The 22,129-nt window shown below is 41.5% G+C and overlaps 5 protein-coding genes across 6 annotated transcripts; 4 read left to right on the forward strand and 1 right to left on the reverse strand.

Moving 5' to 3' along the window:
• The first annotated feature begins 32 nt into the window (after positions 1–32).
• lin7c (lin-7 homolog C (C. elegans)) lies at positions 33–6,011 on the forward strand. The gene is made up of 5 exons (XM_053864708.1): positions 33–258; positions 1,204–1,322; positions 2,418–2,489; positions 2,588–2,797; positions 3,535–6,011. Exons 1-5 carry the CDS (start codon positions 219–221, stop codon positions 3,697–3,699), a joined length of 606 nt encoding a protein of 201 aa, XP_053720683.1. The 5' UTR covers positions 33–218; the 3' UTR covers positions 3,700–6,011.
• A 2,579-nt stretch (positions 6,012–8,590) lies between these two features.
• LOC128758667 (60S acidic ribosomal protein P2-like) lies at positions 8,591–10,185 on the forward strand. The gene is made up of 5 exons (XM_053864854.1): positions 8,591–8,683; positions 9,280–9,403; positions 9,506–9,554; positions 9,886–9,981; positions 10,077–10,185. The coding sequence occupies exons 2-5, from the start codon at positions 9,281–9,283 to the stop codon at positions 10,148–10,150; spliced, it is 342 nt and encodes a 113-aa protein (XP_053720829.1). The 5' UTR covers positions 8,591–8,683; position 9,280; the 3' UTR covers positions 10,151–10,185.
• A 1,277-nt stretch (positions 10,186–11,462) lies between these two features.
• fth1a (ferritin, heavy polypeptide 1a) lies at positions 11,463–14,308 on the forward strand. The gene is made up of 5 exons (XM_053864853.1): positions 11,463–11,760; positions 12,358–12,463; positions 12,875–13,021; positions 13,633–13,758; positions 13,902–14,308. Exons 2-5 carry the CDS (start codon positions 12,362–12,364, stop codon positions 14,058–14,060), a joined length of 534 nt encoding a protein of 177 aa, XP_053720828.1. The 5' UTR covers positions 11,463–11,760; positions 12,358–12,361; the 3' UTR covers positions 14,061–14,308.
• mcee (methylmalonyl CoA epimerase) lies at positions 13,675–17,062 on the reverse strand. 2 transcript variants are annotated; one of them, XM_053864852.1, is made up of 4 exons: positions 16,813–17,062; positions 16,431–16,512; positions 15,529–15,863; positions 13,684–15,348 (listed from the first exon to the last, which is right to left on the reverse strand). In XM_053864852.1, exons 2-4 carry the CDS (start codon positions 16,456–16,458, stop codon positions 15,196–15,198), a joined length of 516 nt encoding a protein of 171 aa, XP_053720827.1. In that variant the 5' UTR covers positions 16,459–16,512; positions 16,813–17,062; the 3' UTR covers positions 13,684–15,195. The 2 variants fall into 2 exon arrangements, with proteins under 2 accessions (XP_053720826.1, XP_053720827.1); XM_053864851.1 differs by lacking the exon at positions 16,813–17,062 and having other exon boundaries at positions 13,675–15,348; positions 15,529–15,847; positions 16,431–16,571.
• mphosph10 (M-phase phosphoprotein 10 (U3 small nucleolar ribonucleoprotein)) lies at positions 16,467–21,732 on the forward strand. Its single transcript, XM_053864850.1, has 11 exons — positions 16,467–16,633; positions 16,852–17,488; positions 17,555–17,724; positions 17,804–17,954; positions 18,049–18,190; positions 18,465–18,532; positions 18,849–18,986; positions 19,069–19,179; positions 19,310–19,417; positions 19,494–19,724; positions 21,516–21,732. Exons 1-11 carry the CDS (start codon positions 16,548–16,550, stop codon positions 21,663–21,665), a joined length of 1,992 nt encoding a protein of 663 aa, XP_053720825.1. The 5' UTR covers positions 16,467–16,547; the 3' UTR covers positions 21,666–21,732.
• Positions 21,733–22,129: the final 397 nt, after the last annotated feature.

A 22,129-nucleotide genomic window follows, 5' to 3' on the forward strand; every position in this document is an offset into this window, starting at 1 on the left:
CCCGATATAATATGGTTTTTAATGAAGAACGAGGTGTGTAATACGTGCGATAATCCACTTTGGGAGGAGTCCTTGAACGCACCACGACTGCAGCTAGCCCGTCCGCTAACGTTGCTCCTCGGATTGACCCTCTCCACTGGGTTAATTTCGTTTCATTTGGCGAGCGTCTAGTCATTACGCACCTTTATCTTCCTGTTCTATATTTGGAGCATCGAGGAATGATGGCTGCGCTTGGAGAGCCTGTGCGGCTGGAGAGAGGTGAGCTTCAACCGCTAGCTCAAGCTAACCCACGGTTAGCTCGCGTTAGCAAAACACAAGCGCTCGAACGCTGCCTTTAAACCCCCCATACAGTAATACGCGCAATTGCATCGACATAGTGAGATCTGTTCGGGTTTCCAGGAATAGTCTGAATAATGGAGCAACGTGCTATTCGGCATTCCTGCCTAACTTGCTAACTAACTAGCTCAGTAATCTGCCTCCTCGGTCTGGCTAAACTAACAGCTACCAGATTTTAGCTTAGGTATAAACACAATGTTGTTTTAGTTATTATAATCATATTTAGAAACTCTGGGAATTATGTAAATATTGTCCTTGTTTAACGCGAATACAGACGTTTTGAATCTGCTTGGCCTGTGAATACACAGAGCTATTAAACAGAATCTAACATGCTGGCTTTTTCTCCAATGGATATAAAAGAGTAACGATTTGGGGGGCAATATTGGATTGTTTATTTTGACAATATTGGAATTCAGCACGAAATCCCATACAACACATAAACACTGTACACCAGCCTATATAGTATGCGTTGCATACATTCTTGTGAATTTATGTCGGGTCGTTTTGATCGTTAGTTCTGACAAGAAGATTAGAAGACGTGATTTGTTAATGTAAAGAAGACAACATTACCACCACGTTACCATGGTTGCTAAGGAAGTTGAGGCTCACCCAACACGCTGGTGATCTGAAGAGCAACTCTGTACTGAACGTGCTCCACATCTTAACATTTTTTTTAATTTAAAGAATACTGAGTCTCCTAAATGTTATTTTATTCAGAAACTTGCAACTCCATGATGGTGTCGGCGAAAACCACCACTCCCATGCACTGATTTTGGATACTAGTTAAGATAGTTAGACAGCCTGCACAATTGCTGCGTACTGTGTACAGTCTAACAGTCTAACACAGATGGGTCTTCCTCTTCTTAGACATCAACCGTGCTATTGAACTGCTGGATAAACTCCAGAGAACCGGCGAGGTCCCTCCTCAGAAGCTGCAAGCGCTGCAACGGGTCCTACAGAGTGAATTCTGCAATGCAGTCCGAGAAGTAAGACCTGTTTCATTTTTTCATCATCTTTTGTTTCACTCTGCATTCGTTGGTCTGTTGTTTATGTTCGTAGTTGTGCATAAAAGCCAAAATCTTGCAATATATAAAAGTCCTCAGTCCTGTTACCTTCAGTTACATAGCCACCTAGACTCTTCCTGACTGAGGACCAAGGGTACCACACATGAACCTCCTATTATAAAAACTTTTTTTGTGGAAGACTTTCTTGTCTCTCTTTGTTATTCAACCAACTTCATGTCTCTCATGAAGTGCATGTGTAGACACTTGATTCTTTGAGTTTACGTTTCCCTCTTGCCCGTATAGCACTATAGTGACTGTGTTAATGAAGTTTTATTATCGCTGTTGTTTTTATTATTATTGTAAATCTCTGAAATTGAACCAGTATATACTGATAATGGCCTGTGAGGGGAAGGCTGTCTAATGTAGTGGTGTTTCACTGTTGAAATTTTTGGAAAAAAAAAGTTTTCCATTACACAAACCTCAAATTTACACAAATTTATTATTTGTGGGGGGTTTTTATACGATTAGTAAGATTCAATGCTCCATGCCTCTCTGCCTCTGTTCCACTTCAAGTAACCATTTATTTTGTCAATTTGAGGTAGAGAGAAGCATTGGCACATGATTTTATTTCTAATGCCCAATCAGCCCCTCTCAATACTGGTTCCTGAGACTAAGAGTTAGTTTTATTTTGGGATGTCCCAACCAGCATTGGTACTCAGTGACCAGAGATGCGGAGCAAACTATTGCCATTCAAAGGCATTATAATTCAGTACTGTGGGGAGCATAACATCCTGATGTGGCAATCCAGAACCAGCCTAGTTAATGTAAAAACAACACTCTGTTCCACTTCTGGTGGACATCTGAAGTTTCACGTTCATTGACAGAACAGAGAAGTGAATTAAAAAAAGATGGGAAACCATGTTTACGTTTGCACTACAATAAAACAAAAAACATACATACAATTGAAAGCATGGTGGCTTTTGTTTATGCCATGGCGGTGCGACACATTTATTTCTATGTAGCAGAAACCCCACATTCAAGTGTGCTATACTGGGCATTGACTGAGGCTTTTTTTAGGTCTATGAGCATGTGTACGAGACTGTGGACATCAACAGCACTCCTGAGGTCAGAGCCAATGCAACGGCCAAGGTACATCCAACTAAAATCGCCTACTGATTTGTAGACTTTCTTCAAGAAGCTTTATTTTTCATTGCTTCTTTTGCTCACTTAATCGCTTTTGTTTGAAGGCTACAGTTGCCGCTTTCGCTGCAAGTGAAGGACATTCCCACCCCCGTGTTGTGGAGCTGCCCAAAACAGAAGAAGGCCTCGGTTTCAATATCATGGGTGGGAAGGAGCAGAACTCACCCATTTACATCTCACGGATAATCCCAGGAGGCATTGCCGACCGGCAGGGTGGACTGAAAAGAGGTGATCAGCTACTGTCAGTGAATGGAGTGGTAAGTTCAGTAAGCTTCAATGAGAGAGAGAGCTACATCTGCACAATATCAGTTGATCTGAGATTGGTGTTCAGAGTGTGTTTATCTCTGAATTTCGTTAGATATACCATCGGTGAGTTAGATTCTAGATGACTCTATTGTAACGACACCAAAAACTCCTTCCAACCAAAATACTTCTACTTTGAATCCACAGATATCACCAACTGTGGATTAGATGTTACTGACATGTTTTCAGTTTGGTTCCCAGCCACAGAGAGAATTCAGTGAACACTCTATCAAAGACTCCCATCATGAACCTTAATCCAATAAATAAATCAGAAACCAAAAAATGTCCACATATTAGTGGGCATCACTGTTGTGTTAGTTTGTGTTTGCAGTGTGCAGTTGTTGGCTATACAGTGAAATAAAATCTGACACTTACTCACTTAGTTGTTTCTAGGGATGCTGCGATCAATAAGTCATAGATTGTGATCGGCCAATCTCATCGTGAGCCGTGAATGCTCAAACTAAAGTAACACATTAATCCTCAGCTTGTCCCAATCTGACATGTTGATGTATTAATCTGAAAGTCACTGCCAAGTTTCATTCATGCTGAGACACCGTCAAAGAGTGAGGTCATTATTTCCCGCTATCCAGCTGAGGGCTTTGTTGATGGAGTGATGGCGGACGGAAATGTTCCTGTAATTCAGCAGAAGATGAAGCTTGTGTACAGTGCATTTTTGTTTTTCCCCCTCCAGAGCGTGGAAGGTGAGCACCACGAGAAAGCCGTGGAACTCCTGAAAGCAGCGCAAGGCACGGTGAAGCTGGTAGTGAGGTACACACCCAAAGTCCTGGAGGAGATGGAGTCACGTTTTGAGAAAATGAGGTCGGCGAAGCGCCGTCAACAGAACAACTATAACTAGATATTTTCCATGTTGAGTCCCAGATCCTATATCTGTACACAGTCCTCGAGCACTCTGACCATCTGTTCCGTTCCCTTTCACCAGAGCAAACTTTTCTGAGTTTCGCTCTCGTTGCCACTCACAGATTCCTTCCTTCCTTCCTACCGTAGCAATTTTATTTGGACTTGTTGCTGTGCTGCAACTGAAGAACACTAACCATTGTGGCTGAGATGGCTCACATGTGCATTATTGTGAAATTGACCGTTTGAATGATGCTTTTAAATCACATCAGTAGCAGAAATGTTGGACCGAAAATATGTTTTCACTTCTTTTCTAATAGCCGCTGCAAGTGCCTGAGGGCGAACACCAACCATCCATAGCTGTGCGTTACTGGAGTGTTCTTCTGACTGGGTTCACAGTCAGTGCACTGAGCTAATAAATCTATGACAAATTATTCCATTTGAAATGCTCACGTACGTTGAACTAGAGTCTTTGAATCCCGGGGTTCACTCAGAAACACAGCAAAATACAATCAGACAGAAACTCTGAAGTCAGTGTGACATCAACTTGTTTGGACTGAAGCGAGGAATGTACTCCATCTTTGAAGTTGTTTTTTTTTCCTTCAGCATTCAAGAATGAGCAAGACCTTCGTTTTTTTTTCGAGTTTTCACTGCTTGCTAATCCATTGGCTGTTGACATAATAATGTATGCTATGTGCACTCTCTTCACTCTCCAGGGGTTCTTTTATGGTGTCTGTCATCTTTTAATAATCATATTTATTTCCTTTGTTTCTTCAAACTATTTGGTTCAGGACTTGTTTTGATTCTGGTCATTATATTATGGTAGTCTCTGTTACTGTTGTATGCGTCTTTATCATACTACTAGACACATATCAGCAATGAAAAGCGAACTTGAAAATCAATTTAAAATTTCTTATTATAAAAACAAAAACGTTTAGAGCTCAATTCAACTTCAGTAAACCTTTGAAAATGCAGCAGTATCTCTCAGTTCATACATACAGAGTCAGTGTTTTTTAGAAGTGAATAAATCCTCAAACCTTCCAATGGAATGTCAAAACTGTTTTTCACCTCCTCAATTGCTTACCGCACAATTGTCACTGCAGCCGAATGTGTAAATCTCAACATCTTACTGTTTCAATGTTGCATGAACGTAAGAGCACAAATAGCACTAGCCTGTCATTAATTGCATCTTGATCATCTATGCAAGTTTTCTTTCAAACTAAAAACAACGGTCACTTACTGCAGAATGTAAACCATCGAATATGTTAACACAATACGAAGTGATCTGGTTGAAGTTGTTCAAATCCAAAGTTCCATATTTTATATTGACTTACTTGAAGCGGAAAACTGGTGGCTCGCATGGCGGATGTTTATTAGTTCAGAGGTCGGCACTAGTCTCATTTAACACGCAACACAAGCCACACTTTGGAATGTGACGCGACTTTTTGCTGTCAACTTTTCTTGGGTAGACCTTTTACCCTGGAAGCATTTTCAATAAATTCCTTAAAATGCAAGGCTACAATTGGCATTGCATTGAAAGCAAGAGCAGCAATAAAAACATGTAGTTTTATAACGGTGTTTGAGGATTTCCCAAGGAGCTCATGGTCTTTAAAACCAATTAATATTCATTTAAATCTGTATTTATGTGGAAAAACTGAGATTTTAACATTAGCAAAAGCCATAGTGTAGCCTAGTGAAAGCCCACATTATTTTCTACTATATTTGACATGTATCAATGTTTTGATTGACAAAAGTGGGCTCCATTTTTTAAAAAATGTACGGAGATTTGTTTGTCAATGTGTCCCACTTCTAAATGAATGTCTTCTCTCATTTGACATGTTCAGCTCACTCACAGCGACATCAACTGTACACCACTCCACTGAATGTCAAAGATGGTGTCGTGAAATTTTCCAAGCACCCTTCGATTTTTCTATCCATTTTCTTGTCGATATATGCGAGTGATCAATATTGTATTTTTTTATAATGGTTTAATTTGATATTTTCTAAGTAATTTTCCTAAAAAAAAAAAGAAGAAAGCAAAATTCCAAGAGTTCGTCTCTCAGTGAAGACGGCGCTGACATATCATGCCAGGTCCACGCTCATTGCTGACCTTTTGAACAGACATCTTTTCCAAGCCGATTTTTGATAATGTCAGAGAAACTCGCTTGCCAGTGTCAGCTGGTTTAGGATTAAGCCTGAGTAGCCTGTGTTGTATTATATTCTTTGTTGTTTAGTTTGTGGTTTTGTTTTTATTGATGTGGAATGTCAAATGTTGTAGAAGTGAAACAAGTAGAGGCAAATAAATAAACACAATGCTTGTCAAATTGTTTTTTTTTTTTTTTTTTGTCATAGACAATAGATGTTCGGTCATCATGTGTTGCTCACTGAAACAACCTTTTGCTTCGGTGTTCACTGCAACACCCATAATTGGGTTGGCTCTAATGTGGCGGCACAGACTGGAGTTGAATGGAAGAATGATACTGAAGCTGAAGCAGGTGAGAAGTGCCTCAGCTCATCCAAGTCTGATACCAATTCCAGGCTGGGAACGAATGCTCCAGCTCAAGTGTCTTTAGTTTTGGGCTTTATGTGAGGGAGCGGCTGCTGACTGGGTGTCTTCAGTCATGAGGACACTAGCGGCCTGTCATAGGAAAGAAAGAGCCACAAAGTTTGGCTCAGAGTTCACTTTTGAGCATCCATAACACCTCCAATATATCGGATTTTCCAGGTTGTTTTTGCTATGCTCCTAGTACATGGGTCATCTCACCAGGTTGGAGGTGACTAGACCCATTGCTCCTCGATGACTTGGCTCCTCCAAACAACCACTGGAGTTTTTGCTTCTTGTTCACCACTCCTATGTCACGATGTGATTGTTTTTAATTATAGTTTTATTAACTTTATTATTATATAGAATGATAATTACGTCTCTAGTTCATGGCAGCGTCCATTTCCTTTTCACTCACAGTTTTAAGTCGAATCTTGATCAGTATAATATTTAAATTGTTTTGGTGGAAGCACCTCCCCGGTCTCACTGCAACTCACCCGGATGTTGGCTTGTCCACCTGAACAGAACATGAGCATTTATGAGCTTGAATTTGGAGGCCACAAAAGTTAAGATAAAATAATACTGGTTACACCTTACTTATCGGTCTGAGCAATATTGCTTCATGACCACATTCATATGCCAACATAGTGCATTTGTAAGGTTTCATAGGAGATGTTGTGCATGATCATCATCATATATGACAACTTCTAGCATGGTTTATTAAGTATTTTTGCCTGCAGCATTTCAAAGAAACAGAAACAACTTTATTGCCATGGTCAGTGGGGATCCCACCAACTAGGAAAGTGTTTTGGATTAAAGTGCTGGCATTAATAAAATAAAACAAAATAAAATAAACAGAAACAACTAATAAATAAATAACCCACGAACAACAAGGGCTGATCACGAATTCAACAGTGTGACGGCCGAGGGGAAGAAGCTGTTCCTGTGACGGGAGGTTCTGGTCTGGATTGACGGTGATGGAGGAGGTGAGGATGGACTCGATGTGGCTGTGTATTAGAAATAAGAAACAAGAACGATGCGATCTTATTTCATTTAAAAATATAGAATTAATAATTATTATAATTAATATTTCTTCTCTGCAGATACAGCAAATCCAGAATTTACCAGTTCAAAGTTCATAAATAACAAAATGATCAGCACGATTCAAAGCATGATCAACAGCTACCTACATCCGTTGACTAAGATACACCATACATATTTATAAGACACCGCTCAGTGAATATTTATAATCCCTGACCCATTTAGTTAGGTGCCCGATCCTAACTACTTATATAAGATAACAGAGTTGGAGCCGTATCTCTGGCTCTTTGATTGTAAACCACATATGTGCCATGCTCACACTGGAGGTATCCGCCTGCAGAAGAGTCGACAGAAGGGCTGGATGTGTTACATAAAGTCAGCATCAAGAGCAACTCACAGCCGGAGCTCTATTTGATATCAGGGGCGAAACACTGCGTTTTTTTTCTTTTTTTACTGTCAAGTTCTGCTGAAAGAATGACGCAAGAGTGAACCAGCGGAACAGAATGTTCTCTGACAAACCTGACATGCTCTCACGCTGACGTGCGACTGCTCAAATGCAGGTCTTCTTCCTTTATTAGTATCTCTCATGTCTAACGGAGCTAAAGAAAGATCAAAGCAGATGTAGCAGGAAGGGTGAGAGCAATCTCCAAATATCAGCACTACGGATGCACAGCACTGTATCACTTCAAACCTGGAAAATAGTCACACGGCTTTTGCTTTACCGCTTCACAGGAAGGAAGGATGCTGTGTTACTTGTTAATGGGGGGCGTCCTGAGTTACTCTCCATGTCGGAGGTCTCCACTGCCAGAAGACAGGCTGTGCGTGTGACCTTGAATGCTGAGAACAGACGCACAGTGAGGGCTCATTTGATGGATCCATGTGAGGAAGCTACTTCATCTATCTGGCAACAAAAAGAGAGGGAAAAAACTGAGATGAGCAGCAGGAGCACCTGAAGGCCAAACTGGATCTGAAGCCAAACGTGATGTTTCAGGCGAAGCATGGATTGATCTTAAAATGTTAAAATCCACAGTGATAAACATTAAGATTGCAATAAAAGAAAATTAAAGAAACTCTATTTAAACGACATATTTTAAATAATATTGATTTTTTTTTCATAATGTTAATGTTTTAAATGACGATCAATTACTCTAAATTTAAATGTAAGGCATAATTATAGCTGTTAGAAAATGATCAGTCATTCGGCGTCGCACTCGAAATTAAAAAATGAATAAAATATGGCGTAAACTAAAAAGCTGATATCCGCTCCAGTCCGCCAGGGGTCGCCTTCTTCATCCTATTCAACGAAGAAGAAAGAGCGGCGTCTTCCGAAGTAGCCTACTGACGCAACTTCCTTTCTGTCTGTGCTAACTCGGGTGAATACGCGTTCTCTTGCTTCGCTCAAGTGAGTGCCTTTTTATGACCATTAAATGCCCTTAGTGCGGACCCGAAATGCGTCTGCTTGTTTTTGGAATGACCAGCAAGTCCGGTGCTGTGCTCCATTGACCTGAATGTCATGATTATTGTGTGGAAAAAACGTAAATCACTTGCAGTGCTGTTGCTACTTAGCATTCTGACGATCCCCGCCACATGTCGGTAATAAACCGCTGTCGATGCGGATGGCGTGTTGTTCAAGAGTACTTCATTTTTTTAATCGGTAACATAGTTCTGCAAGATGATCGGCATGAAGTACGGCTATCCTCCGTCTGTCATTAGGGTGAACCTTCGCTACTTCAATGTCTTCAGAAGACTACCAAACGGCTATCCCGTGAAGAAAACCACCCTCTATCATGCGACATGGATGTACTTTTTATAAATAAATTAAATTGCTCATGATAGTGACCAGATGTTGGTTTATAATAGTTGACACAAACTTTCTAATTCGTGTATGCGACCTAATGAATACAAGGACAGTAGCCATGTGTGTTTTAAAAGAGCTTTGAAACGGGTGTCTCCAGTAATGCTCTACAAACCATTTAGTTTTCTTGGATTCCTCTGCAGGATGCGTTACGTGGCTGCTTACCTGCTCGCTGCCCTCGGCGGCAATGAGAACCCCGAAGCTGCTGACATCAAGAAGATCCTCAGCAGTGTTGGCATTGAGGCCGATGACACTCGCCTCAACAAGGTGCTGGAAACTACTTGATGTCCTGCTGTGACTGTGTGTCTGCAAGTGCCCACAATACATGCTGAACGTGTCCACTGACAGACCATACCTTTTTTTCCCCAGGTTATCTCTGAGTTGAAGGGCAAGAATGTGAGCGATGTGATCGCTACAGGTAAATTGACATGTATATAGCAGATTAGTGAGTGGTTTGCCTGAACCGAACCATATTCTACATGCTTTTTTTCCCCTGTTTTTGCTCATGTGTTGTGTATTATATGAACCAAGTCAGCCAGGTCAACGTTGAGGCTTTTTTTGTCAAATAAGAATTTAGATTCTTATTCAATAACCAGAAGCAGTAGTTCACCAATAGTTGATGCCATTTATTAGCCACCTCATGTATTTAATGGTTTAACACTCTTGAATGTGCTCATCCGTTGCCCTGCTGCCTGCTCTATCACGTCTGTTCCTGTATTATATATTCACGTTCGGTTTTTTTTCCATAGGTTACAGTAAATTGGCCAGCATGCCAGCAGGTGGCGCTGTCGCCGTTGCCAGCTCCGGAGGCCCAAGCACAGGTGGTGCCGCAGCCCCTGCCGCAGGTCAGTGTCATCTTATTGTCTTTTTAAACAGTTTTGTTTTCAAGAGATTTTTTTTTTATGTATTCTTATTGAGTCTTGTTTTTTTGTCAACACAGAGGAGAAGAAGGAAGAGAAGAAAGAGGAGTCGGAGGAGTCGGACGACGACATGGGATTCGGCTTGTTCGACTAAAATTTTTCAATTCAATAAAAAATTGTCAAAAAACACAGTTCTTCCATTGTTCTTTGCTGCGATCTGATGTTAAAGTTGAAGTTTAGTTCAGAAGTTTAAGTGAATAATTGATCTTGGATAAAGTAAATGAAACAGTGGTGGGGAGCAGCACACCTTAAGTTGCATCAAAACAGTATTTGGTTGCATGAATTAAATGTGGGAATTTATGAAATCAGTGCTGCAGAAACTGGTTTGTTTGAGAAGGAATGGTGCATGGCCTTTGAAAAGGGTTGAACAATATTATAGGTCCATCTTTGAAGTCGATACAGCTTTGGTCACCTTGACGATTGCTAAACAGATTCTCAATTATTTTTCCAGTTAAGTAAACTTAAAAATAAACTTCACATCCATCTGGAGCAACATTTATTGCCAAGTCATGAATCCCAAACAGCAAATATAATTGCTGTTTATGCCAGTGGCTGTCAAATGACCGGTTAGTCACATCCTGTTGGTCAATCCAAAATTCTGTCATTACACAGTTGTGAAACAGCCAATGTTCCAGGTCACATCACGACTGAGTCATGGTTCAATGTTCCTGTTAATGAGACGATTCTTGTGCGATGGAAACGTTTCACCTGGGCCGCCCAGCTGTTCAGGACAGATTTGGAAACAGACAAATTCTGCCTGTGAATAGACTTCACACATGTTGAAAACGGCTTAGTTTGTCCTACAATGGCACCCATACATATCGAACAAAGCAAAGGAGGAATTGTACTGAACCTAAAGCAAATCGATATCTCCATTACATGAGTTGAAATCAAAAATTGGTGTCAAGAATATTTATCTCTCTCACACAGGCGCGAACACTGATCCACTGCCGGGCAGTGAGTCTCCCATCTCTTGACCAGATTAGCTGCCGACATAGTTTTTGGTGACCATATTTGTTGCAGTGAACATCACCATAATAATCATTTGCCCATTCATTCATAGTGATATATTTTTAGAATTGTTAATGTGAAGCGGACATGTTGATATATTGTCCAACGTGCGATAGTATTATGAACATTATAATAAATGGTGTATTAAAGTCAACAAACCGGAAAAATGAAGTGGCTAATAAAGGTGGAGGAAAAGTGACAAACAAAGCCAATATAAAGACTCTAAATGCTGTAAACGAGTGAGAAAGTCGTTTTAGGTTAATAAAATGAGATTTGCTTTGGGTAAGTTCGGAAATATTCTTTGTTTCGCAACGTTATCGTGCAATTTAATAGCTACAACAAATCGTTACTCTGGCGCTGATTTAAGCCCGGCCCAATTTGATGACGTCACGCTCACCGTTGCCTAGTCATGTTGCTACTGTCGACTGCTCACACTAGATCTTGTCGTAGCGGACGGTGAAGGTTACCTGCTTCAACAGTGCTTGAACGGAAACCTTTCTACTGTCTTTCCGCGCCTTCACCTACCATCCACACGCATTCTATCAAACACGTCGATCATCTGGCGAGTTTTGTTTTTTGCTTAAACGTCAGCGAAGGCGGCCGTAGAACCCAAAACAACCTCAGCTAACTGTTTTGCTAGCCACGCAAAACACGTCGTTACCTTCACACAAGAAAACCTGCTTCTGGAATCTGGTGAGAAACGTTTTTCTTACTCTTTTCACGCGTTTGTTTGTGTCCGTCTGGCCATAAACAGGATTGTTTTCACCCGCCACCGTTGCATAAGACGGTCTGCGTCAGTGTGGCCTTGGTGAGGACGCCGTTGCGTGGAAGGTGTCAGAAATCATATCGGGTCCTCATATATGCGCTTAACTTTGAAGTTAACTTCCGATGCATTTTCAGTTGATCACGGTTGTTTATTTATGCATATCATTGTGTATGCGTGATTCAGGAGAACTAGTCACTCAAGTCGCTTGTATCTCACGTGTTGGTCCAATTGTAGTTTTGACCGTCTTAACAAGGCTGCGTGAGTATATTGCTTTATTGTCGTATAAAAGTAGAGATTGTAAAGGAGTAAACTGGCTCTTCATCATTCTTGATGTCAGATCAAGTGCCAATCCGTTCGATATCAGACATTCCAAACAGTAAAATAATTGCGATACCGTGTTGACGCCGTGTACAAGCCTCCATTATAATATATTTACATTTAGATAGATTCACTTTATGGATCCCAGGATCCTGAAAAGGCATGTGTAGGTCTGTGTTTAACTGTACAAATGTGTTCTCTTACAGAAAAATGAGTTCCCAGGTGAGACAGAATTTCCACCAGGATTGTGAGGCTGCCATCAACAGGCAGATCAACCTGGAGCTGTATGCCTCCTACGTCTACCTGTCCATGGTGAGTCATGCGCTCAGTAGAATAGGCTGGAACATTTGAAGGTTTATTGTTCTACCGAGGTGCCATGTTCGCTTCTTGTAAACCATTTGTTTGCCCGGACACTCCTTCATAATGGGGCTGGTTTTATAGTGCAACCAGTAAAACAAGAAAGTGTGGCGACTCAACTTTTTTTTCTTAAAAAAAAAAAAAAAAACCTTTTGAACTTGATTGTGTTTGTACTGTGCACTATATTTGCTGAGCAGTAAAACAAAGGTTGAAGTTCTCTTGAGATAAGTGTGTGTTGCCAGAAAGAGGGCATTGAGGTGTTTGCTCCCGTATTCTATTTTCACTCGCCAAAGTGTGACGCTTGTAGGGGATTTTTTTTCTTTTTCGGGAAATAATGGATGAACTCTATTTTGTTCCCTTTGCCAGTCGTTCTACTTTGAAAGGGACGACCAGGCGTTGCACAACTTTGCCAAGTTCTTCAGAAACCAGTCCCATGAGGAGCGTGAGCATGCTGAGAAGCTGATGAAACTCCAGAACCAGAGGGGAGGAAGGATCTTCCTTCAAGATGTCAGGGTATGTATATTTTGAATGAGTGACTATCCTGAATGCGCTCACTTTGTTGCCGTTTTACTTCTTGATCTTTAAGGTGTTGCTTTTTTGGGAGGGAAACACCAGGCAAGTCAGATACGAGGGCTGCACGTGTGCCGATATGCTTATCTAGCGAGAACATGCGAACCCCCCGCCCCCCATCAGTCAGATGAAACGTTAAACTGTTACCTCTCTGGCAATAGTTGCAAGTCCCTATCTGATTCTGATAGCTGTTTATGAGTTAGTTGAGATAAATTTGTTTGGTTTGATACTGAGCCGAAATTGGAAATAACCCAAGCATTTATGCTGTTTCTGTAGGCACTTACCAACTTATCAGCACATTTATTTAAAACGGGTGTTTCTTGGGGGCTTTCCAACATGCACTGATCTCACTGTTGTTGTTGGAACCACAACAGTGATAATAGACCACGGTTGTTTTCAGGACAAGATTTTGTGAGTTAGGAAATGAGCTAAACATATAGTTAGTCCATCGTAATTGTTGTGAATAATTGCTAGTATAAAAGTTATTCTTACTGTTTGCCCACGGAGAATACATCTGTATATGTTGTTGACTTGTGACTGAATCTGTGTTGCAGAAGCCGGAGCGAGATGAGTGGGGCAGTGGTGTGGAGGCCCTTGAATGTGCCTTGCAGTTGGAGAAGAGTGTCAACCAGTCACTACTTGACCTGCACAAGCTCTGCTCTGACCACAATGACCCACACGTGAGTCCACCGTCTTAGTTATCGCTCAGCTCTTCAACGTTCAAATGTCTGGTAATGATGTAATTGTCCACCAGTGGAGTGGGTTGTTGATTTTGGATAGCATTTGCTGCGACTCATGTTTGTGTTGATTCATTTTTCTTCAGCTGTGCGACTTCATTGAAACCCACTATCTGGACGAGCAGGTGAAATCCATCAAAGAACTGGGAGACTGGGTGACCAACCTGCGGCGCATGGGGGCCCCTCAAAACGGCATGGCAGAGTACCTGTTTGACAAACACACTTTGGGCAAAGAATCCAGTTAAATCCACTCTGAGAATATATTGTTTCTTATCTTATACACAAATACAATGTACAATGTTTGCATGCTTCTGCTGGTAATTTAAAGCTCTGATATTGGTCAAGCTTGGACCGCATGTCCTCCATGTTACTCTGATCGTGTGTTCTGAGAATCTCGATTACGTCCTGTAGCCTCACGCTTGATAGTAACGATACATTTTCTGTTTATTGCCCAAAGCTGTTCTATCTTAATAAACCAAACCCTCTGAAATCATTTGCCTGTTTTTGTTTCTATTATAATAGTGATGTATTTTGTTTATACAGTGCCTTTTTGAGTCTGATGTGAGTATTTAAATGTTGTATGGAGTCAAAGTTACCAAGTTAGTTGTACTGTATGTGGCAGCTGCAACAACAAAAGTTCAATTTCAGATAATCGCAGTTTTACTTCCTTTTTCAGAGAAAGTTCTGCTCTACGGAATGTTTCTAATTATAATCTGTGGACAGATGGACATTTATGCAACAACACTTCTTTTTAATGTAGTGGATCGGCCCTGCAATGCCAAATGTCACGTACACAGGATGGTTGTAAACGACTCACAACATTGGAAATTAAGACTTCAGGTGTAATAGGTGTTGAGTGCTAAATAAATTTAAAAAGACAGCTGAAATGCTTTAATTTAAACACACTAGCAGTTTGTTTTATCTTCAGTGTGGTCTTGGTATTGAACCTTAGACCTCTGTGAGGCTGCAGCATGAACCACTTGATTCTAGTTTCATAGTTCAATGTCACATCAGGGAAAGTTGTCATGGCGAATATTGTTCCAACGACCGTTCTAAATTCAAACTTGGCTTTCAACAGAGGAGAGAAATAATCATCTAGTTTTGAAGGAGACCAGCATTAGGTGAAGCAAGCCTGAACTTTACTCTTGATAGTGATGAATTGCTGAAGTTGTTTTCTCACGTTAAGAAAAATACAGAAAAACCATCACAATTACCAAAGCCATACTGTTAAGTTGTGTTACCCACAAATCAAATCAACAGTTTGGATTTGAACTGAAGAGTAGGATTTAATGTGAGAAAATACAAATGCACACACCGGTCAAAAGAGCTGGTACCACGTCTGAATTCTTCCTGAACATATACGGATCTAATGGAGCAAGTTCATGCTTCCTCGAGCTCCACCAGCACACCATCACAGTCTTTAGGGTGGAGGAACATCACTGGCTTTCCATGAGCTCCGATCCGGGGCTCGGCTGATAGAGTTCTGATGTTTTTGGCTTTGAGGTCCGCTATTGCTGCATTGATGTTGTCAACCTGTAAAACGGAAGTCACATAAATCTCCTTCACATAAAACCCAACATCATACCAGTGATCATACCATACATACAAAGACACTTGGTGAATAAGTCTTTGGTGTGAATTGTTACAACACAATTACCAAATATCTCAACATTTGACAAATAGGGCACAGAGCCACACTGGCACATCCCTCACCTCGATGCAGATGTGGTGCATGCCACCAGCCTTGTTCTTCTGCAGGAAGCCAGCAATTGGACTCTTGTCGCCGAGGGGATGGAGCAGCTCTAGCTTTGTGTTGCCCAACTCCACAAACACAGTGTACACACCATGTTCCGGGAGGGGCACTTTCTCACTTACTGTGGCTCCCAAAGTGTCTCGATACAATGCTGTGGCCTTGTCTATGTCAGGCACAGCGATGGCGATGTGGTTCAGCCTTCCAAGCTTCCACAGAGAGCCGGGAAGGCCTTGGTGGAGGGCGGCTGTTGTCGAGTGCATTCTCAGCAGGCGGCAACATCTGGGAAGACCTGCAGCTGAAATAAGTCCATCAATATATATATATATATATATATATATATATATATATATATATATATTTATTTATTTTTTTAGTTCTGCTGATAGATGACGCCAAAACCAACATCTACTATTTAACCGAAATTATACTAGTCATTGATCCAGTCTATTTTGGGAATTTCCTGTTGATATTGGTTAAATATCACGACTGTCTATTGTCTGGTGAACTATAGCAACATAGATCCTCTCGTGTAACTGTCAATAAACTGTGAAATTATCAACGATAAATGTCTTGAACTGAATACTGTCCAACGTTCTTTAATTTTGCAACAACTGCACTTACATAATGCACATCTCATTGCAATGTGAGACAGATATGCAGACAAAAAACAATACAAACTTTTACAATTGCATCGATATACGTAACTATGATCGCAGGACATATGCATGCAAAACCAAGAGTCTAGTTATGAATGTTCTTGACGTCAAACCTGGATCATTTTTGATTTCCCGACACTCGATTATCACTTCTAAAAGTAAAATAGGATTCGAACTAAAAGCAAAGTGTTTCGAACGGTACCTACCCACAACCTTCAACATTGTAGACGCCATTTTCAAGCCCCGGAACCAAACGCAGATCGAGTGTTTCTCGTGGAGCCTGTTTACCTGCAACGCCGGGATCCACACATGTGAGGGTAATCATGGCGAAGGAAGACACGTTAAATATGTTAGAAGAGTGTTTTAAGAAGTTAAACCACAACACAACAAACCCGGAGGATTTTCTGAGGTACGCCCAATTTATTTTCCGTGCGACATTTATTTTTGTCCAATGTCAATTTTAAAGGAATAACGAACTAGCTTGATGCTAACGGCTAGCTTCACCTATGCGATAAACTTGTTCTGTTGTCTGGTATCTGTAGCACACGGAGTGTATTCCCCACTGTACAAAAGAATGAATTATGTTACCTTGAATTCGTCGCTCTCATTGCTTGACTACTTTTGCAGCCTCCAGAATGAAGTGGCCGCTGACTTCACATCGATTACCAAAAGCCTCTATGACCTGCACAAATCACAGGAGCCCGGTGGTTTTAACGCCAGTCCCCTGGCAAAGCTTGTGGTGGAACATTTTGATGAGGAGCAAATTTGGCAGGAGCTTGAGCTGCAAAACGCTGCTGTCCTTAAACGCTTTAAAATTGCAGTAGAAAGTGCATTGTCAGATGAGGCATTGGGAATGTTGGAGGAACAGGATGAATTGGAAGAAGGGAGTGTGGATGAGGAAGATGATAATGAACAGCCTGACGATGAGGAGGAAGAACAACCACATGGGAGAATGGATGAAGATATCACAGACGAGGACTCTGACTTGGACTTTGACGTTGACGCTCTCGAACAACGGGAGAAGCAGAAGCAACAGGAGAAAAATCTTACGGGCAAAAGTTCCAAGCTGAAAGCTGTACCTTCTGAAGTGGATGATAGGTTTTTCAAACTGTCCGAGATGGAGTCATTTCTTGATGACATGGACAAAAAAGAAGGAAAAGAGAATGCGGATGACATTGATTACTTTCAGGATCTGCCCTCTGACAACGATGATGGAGACATTAACCTTGAGTTCCTGTCTAAGAAGAAGCCAAAGAAAACAACGGTATCCATTTTTCATTACAGTGACAATAATGTTTGTATTCATGCTAAACACTATACTTGTTTGTAGGCCGGCAGTTCCAGAAATTTCATGTACAAGGACTACTTTAACAACGCAGACGGTGCAGTCGCTGAAGCGGATGAAGTGTCAGGCGATGACGACAATATGGATGAGGACATGGAGGGAGCTGCTGAAAAAACTGATGATGAGTTGGAGGAGGAAGAGGAGAGTGATCAAGAGTAGGTTTTGCTCAAGCATTGTATATATGGGGCAATTTGCTTTAAGGAGTCTTATTTTGCTTTTTGTTTCCTTTGCAAGAGATGAAACCAACCAGTCTAAAACCTCTAAGAAAGTGACCTTTAACCTCTCAGAAGATGACAGTGAGGGCGAGGACTTGGCAGATATATTTGGCGGCAAGAAGCAAAACCCAGAGGAGGTCAAGTCTTCATTTGAGAAGCGGCAAGAGAAGGTAAGGTTAATGCATTCAGAATGTTCCACATACAGAGCTGGAGCACCTTCATGAGTCCACGATTGCAGCCTATCTAAATTAAACTTGCTTGTAGATGTCTGAGAAGATTGACCAGCTGGAGAAAGCTGCTCTGGGTGAAAAGTCCTGGCAGATGTTGGGAGAAGTGACAGCGGAGCGTCGTCCAGAGAACAGCATGCTTGAAGAGGATTTAGACTTTGAGCAAACATCTCGGATGGGTGTGTAAATATTCTGTATTTGGGTTTGTCTTTTGTCTGAAAAAATCAATTCCAACTTGGTCTGTGAGCCAAAATGTCCTCCTCTTAGTCCAAGCTAATCTCTATCAAGTCGACCTGTGCCTGTTACTCTCTTGTTGTACATCTGTGGCTTTATTGGAAAACCCGTCACAACACCTTTATCTATCCTGACTTCAGACTTTATTTGGCACATATATGTTGGCTACGGGATGAGTATTACCTGCAGTCTCTGATGATGTTTTTGTGTGCTGAGCAGCTCCTGCCATTACTGAGGAAACAACGTTGCAGCTTGAGGACATTATCAAACAACGAATTAAGGATCAGGTGCGTATTGTTCTTTGAATGCTATTCGATTTTATTCCAGCTTGAGGCAGCTCTTGGAATGACCCTGGGTTTTTTGTTTGTACCGCACTTGTTTTTTTTTTTTGTTTTTTTTTTTTTATTCCACTGCCCAACAACGTAGAAGGTTCATTGATGATGCCAGCTGCATGGATGTTTATAGACTAAGTGCTGTGTGATGGAGTGGTCAGCTGTACAAGGGGTCCCCCTACTCTGTGACCCCATTCAGTGGAAAAGTATCAGAAAAAGTGTTTTTGGTTTTCACTCTTGATTCAACCTTTTTGATGCTTCAATCTGCTAGGCCTTTGATGACGTGGTCCGAAAAGAGAAACCCAAAGAGGAGGTTTTCGAGTACAAAAAGCGACTGACACTTGACCACGAGAAGAGCAAACAAAGTCTGGCAGAAATATATGAGCAGGAGTACCTGAAGCAGAACCAGGTATCGACTTGATACATTTTTTTCTTCCACTTTTAACAGAAGTGAAATGGATTAAAAGTTTGAATCTGTGCTGTGTCATCAGCAAAAGGCTGAGGAAGAAGAGAACCCCGCTCATGTGGAAATTCAAAAGCTTATGGACACCCTGTTCATGAAGTTAGATGCCCTGTCCAACTTCCACTTCACTCCCAAACCGGTAAGTCTTGATTTCAGAGTGGACTTGTTTTCCTCAGTAACCATTGGGAAGGTGGAAGACTGAAATAGATCTTAGTGTGTAGTCCGTCTTAATAATTCTTTATTCTGCTCTACTCTCTTTTGGTTGCTAGTCTGCTCCAGAGGTCAAAGTGGTGTCCAATCTGCCTTCTATCACAATGGAGGAGGTGGCTCCAGTCACTGCCAGTGACGCTACACTGCTTGCTCCAGAGGAAATCAAGGTTTCTGCTCCAGAGGTTAAGGCTGCTTTTGCTGTCCCTTCTGAACTAACAATATCTATTGTGTGTTTTAATGAAGGATAAAAACAAAGCTGGCGATGTTCTGGGTGCGTCTGAGAAGACGGCCACAGATAAGAAACGTGAGCGACGACACAAGAAGAAGGTGAAACAGATTAAGATCAAGGAGAAAGAAAAGAGACAGAAGTTGAGGGACGCGAGCAAAGTTGGAGAAAACAAGAGGCCGTCAAAGGCTGCAGTCGCAGAGAACCTGAAGAAACTCACGAAGGGCGGCAAAGCAACAATACTGAAAGTAAGTTTCAATGCTCCTTCTTAGTTTAATACTCTTAAGCAGCCTTGCTAAAAATATTAGTTGTAGATTTGTATTTCAGTTGCTCTAGTTAGTTGTTTGTCCAAACAATGGTTGATCCAGTACCTGCGTCACCTGACCTCGTGTTCAGATACTCTTTTGTGTGATGATATTGATGACATCGGCGCTGATGACATCTCTGTTTGGATTACATCTGATCACGGAGCAAACCATCAAGCCTTGTGGTTCTTATGGCTTGAGTTTCAAGGCCCATATCATGACAGTTGGGTAACTTGAATCTTGCGTCACTCATTTTGGCCCAGCAGATTTGGTCTGTCGACCTGCATGATGTGATTCAGACAAGTGGAACAAGAACAGAAGGAAAGCTAAATGTTCCTTTGTTGGAATGTTGACAAGGACAGTTGCTGTCGTGTTAAATTCATCTGCTAACCTGAGAAGCTGCATCGTACTGGCGTTCCCTTAACCCTTTAAGCGCCATGTTTTTTTTTTCTCTTAAGTATTCCTCATTGGAATCCCTATTTTAAAATGGTGAGAGGTTAAGGCACAGTGTGACTCAGAAAAATCTTCATCTTTGCTCAAAGATTGGGATGGGAGTAAATTCAGTCATGTAATTTGTATATTATGGCGTCACCAGGTGGCCATAATCAATGTCATTACTTTGATCGATGCTTTTTCTGATGCACCACAGTGATGATGGCGGTGTATCATCGTTGTGTGAGCCGCCACCGTTAATCGTAGTGTCTTTGGTCTCCCTGCTTTTACCACATTTGTGGTTATTTTTTTTACGTTTCAACATGCCAGACCCAATGAAGCAAAGCATTGGCTCCATTGTGCGCTGCTTATGGACCATCACGACGAACAGCCTCATCACAGTGTGAATATTTCTGTACAGTATTGAATTGAATGTCGATCACTACCTTTCACTGCTGATCACAACAACTGATCACGGGTTACAGCCGGCACTCTGACGTTGCCCCGCTGGTCCTCTCTACTCGCTGCTCACTTGGCAGCAGCCGTGAAGCATCTGTCTGCTGTGAAGGTTCTTTCAGTCTGTCATGTAAAGTTTGCATCCTGCAGCTCATGCACGGGAAAATGCAGGGAAGCGCCTTCAAATTAAATACGCCATTTAAAGCTCCAGCACTTGACAGAGCACAGAGAGTTTTTCGGGCTCATGTACACAGAAGGTCTCATCATTTTCATTCCAAATTCATTGTCAATCCATGTGATTAGTATCGGTATCAGTGATCGGCAGCAAAAACCCTGATGGGAGCATCCCGAGTATCGTCAGCTTTGCATCGACTACATAACTACTATCTCCTTCATATATTCGACCACGGGCCAGTTTTCCAACCCTACGTGCTCCAAAACCTGGATGGATAGATGTCCACTCAAGTTTCTCTGATCGTAGTCGCTGGTGTCTGCCATTTGTTTGTGTAAAGTACTAACTACATCATGGCTTGCCGTGGCTTGAACTGACTCCATTTCAATGAAACTGTAGACTGATGGTCAAATTCAGACCCATTGGCAGCTAGAGATTAGATTCTGGCTCACACTGAGTCTGAACTCAGATTGGTCTGAATAGGAGTTGACCTCCTTCTGAAGCTTGTTTCCAAGAGCAACGCTTTTCATAGCCTGTTCATCTGGAAATGTGGTCTAATGTTTCTCTTTCCAAGTCCTTAAGGTTTGGAGCAACTGAGTTACTCTTTGAACCAAACTGTCAGATGAAATGCTGAACGTGTCTAATGTGGCTGTTCTTTTCACACGCTGCTGCAGGACGAGGGGAAGGACAAGGCCCTGCGCTCCTCTCAGGCTTTCTTCTCACAGCTGCAGGATCAGGTCAAAAGTCAAATCAAAAGCGCAAAAGACCAGTCTTCAAAAAAGAAGAAACTCCAAGACGTCTCTGTCAGCAAACTCAAGTTGTAATAAATGATGCTTTACTTGCAGAAAATGATTTTATTGTACAGTATTATGTTTGTCATGCAATTTTAAAAACAGAAAAGGCATGTACTGTAGTCTTTGTATGTCATTAAATTGAATTTATAACAAAAAGTTTTTTTTTAATCATGAAGCTTTGATGACATTCTCAAAACAGTCCATTAATTCTTCGTTTCTCGCCTCAGCAGGCAAGAGCCGGGCCGCAGGTGAGACAATTCAGAGCTAAAATGAAGTCTTGTTGCACCAGTCCACCTGCCAGTCACCTGTGTAAAGCTACTATGTCTGGTGTGTTGACTCTTTGACATCTGACCTGCACTGCCGATTAGGATGTTAGACTCTTATGAGATTGGGACTTGACCTCTCAAAAAAACCTTCATGAAGTAAGAGAGTGGCACATTTTTACTCCTGTATAATGGTGAACAGATGTTGATTTTAGTCACCTGGAACAGGTA

This window comes from Synchiropus splendidus, chromosome 5 (genome assembly GCF_027744825.2).
Source record: "Synchiropus splendidus isolate RoL2022-P1 chromosome 5, RoL_Sspl_1.0, whole genome shotgun sequence".
Taxonomy (NCBI): Eukaryota; Metazoa; Chordata; class Actinopteri; order Syngnathiformes; family Callionymidae; genus Synchiropus; species Synchiropus splendidus.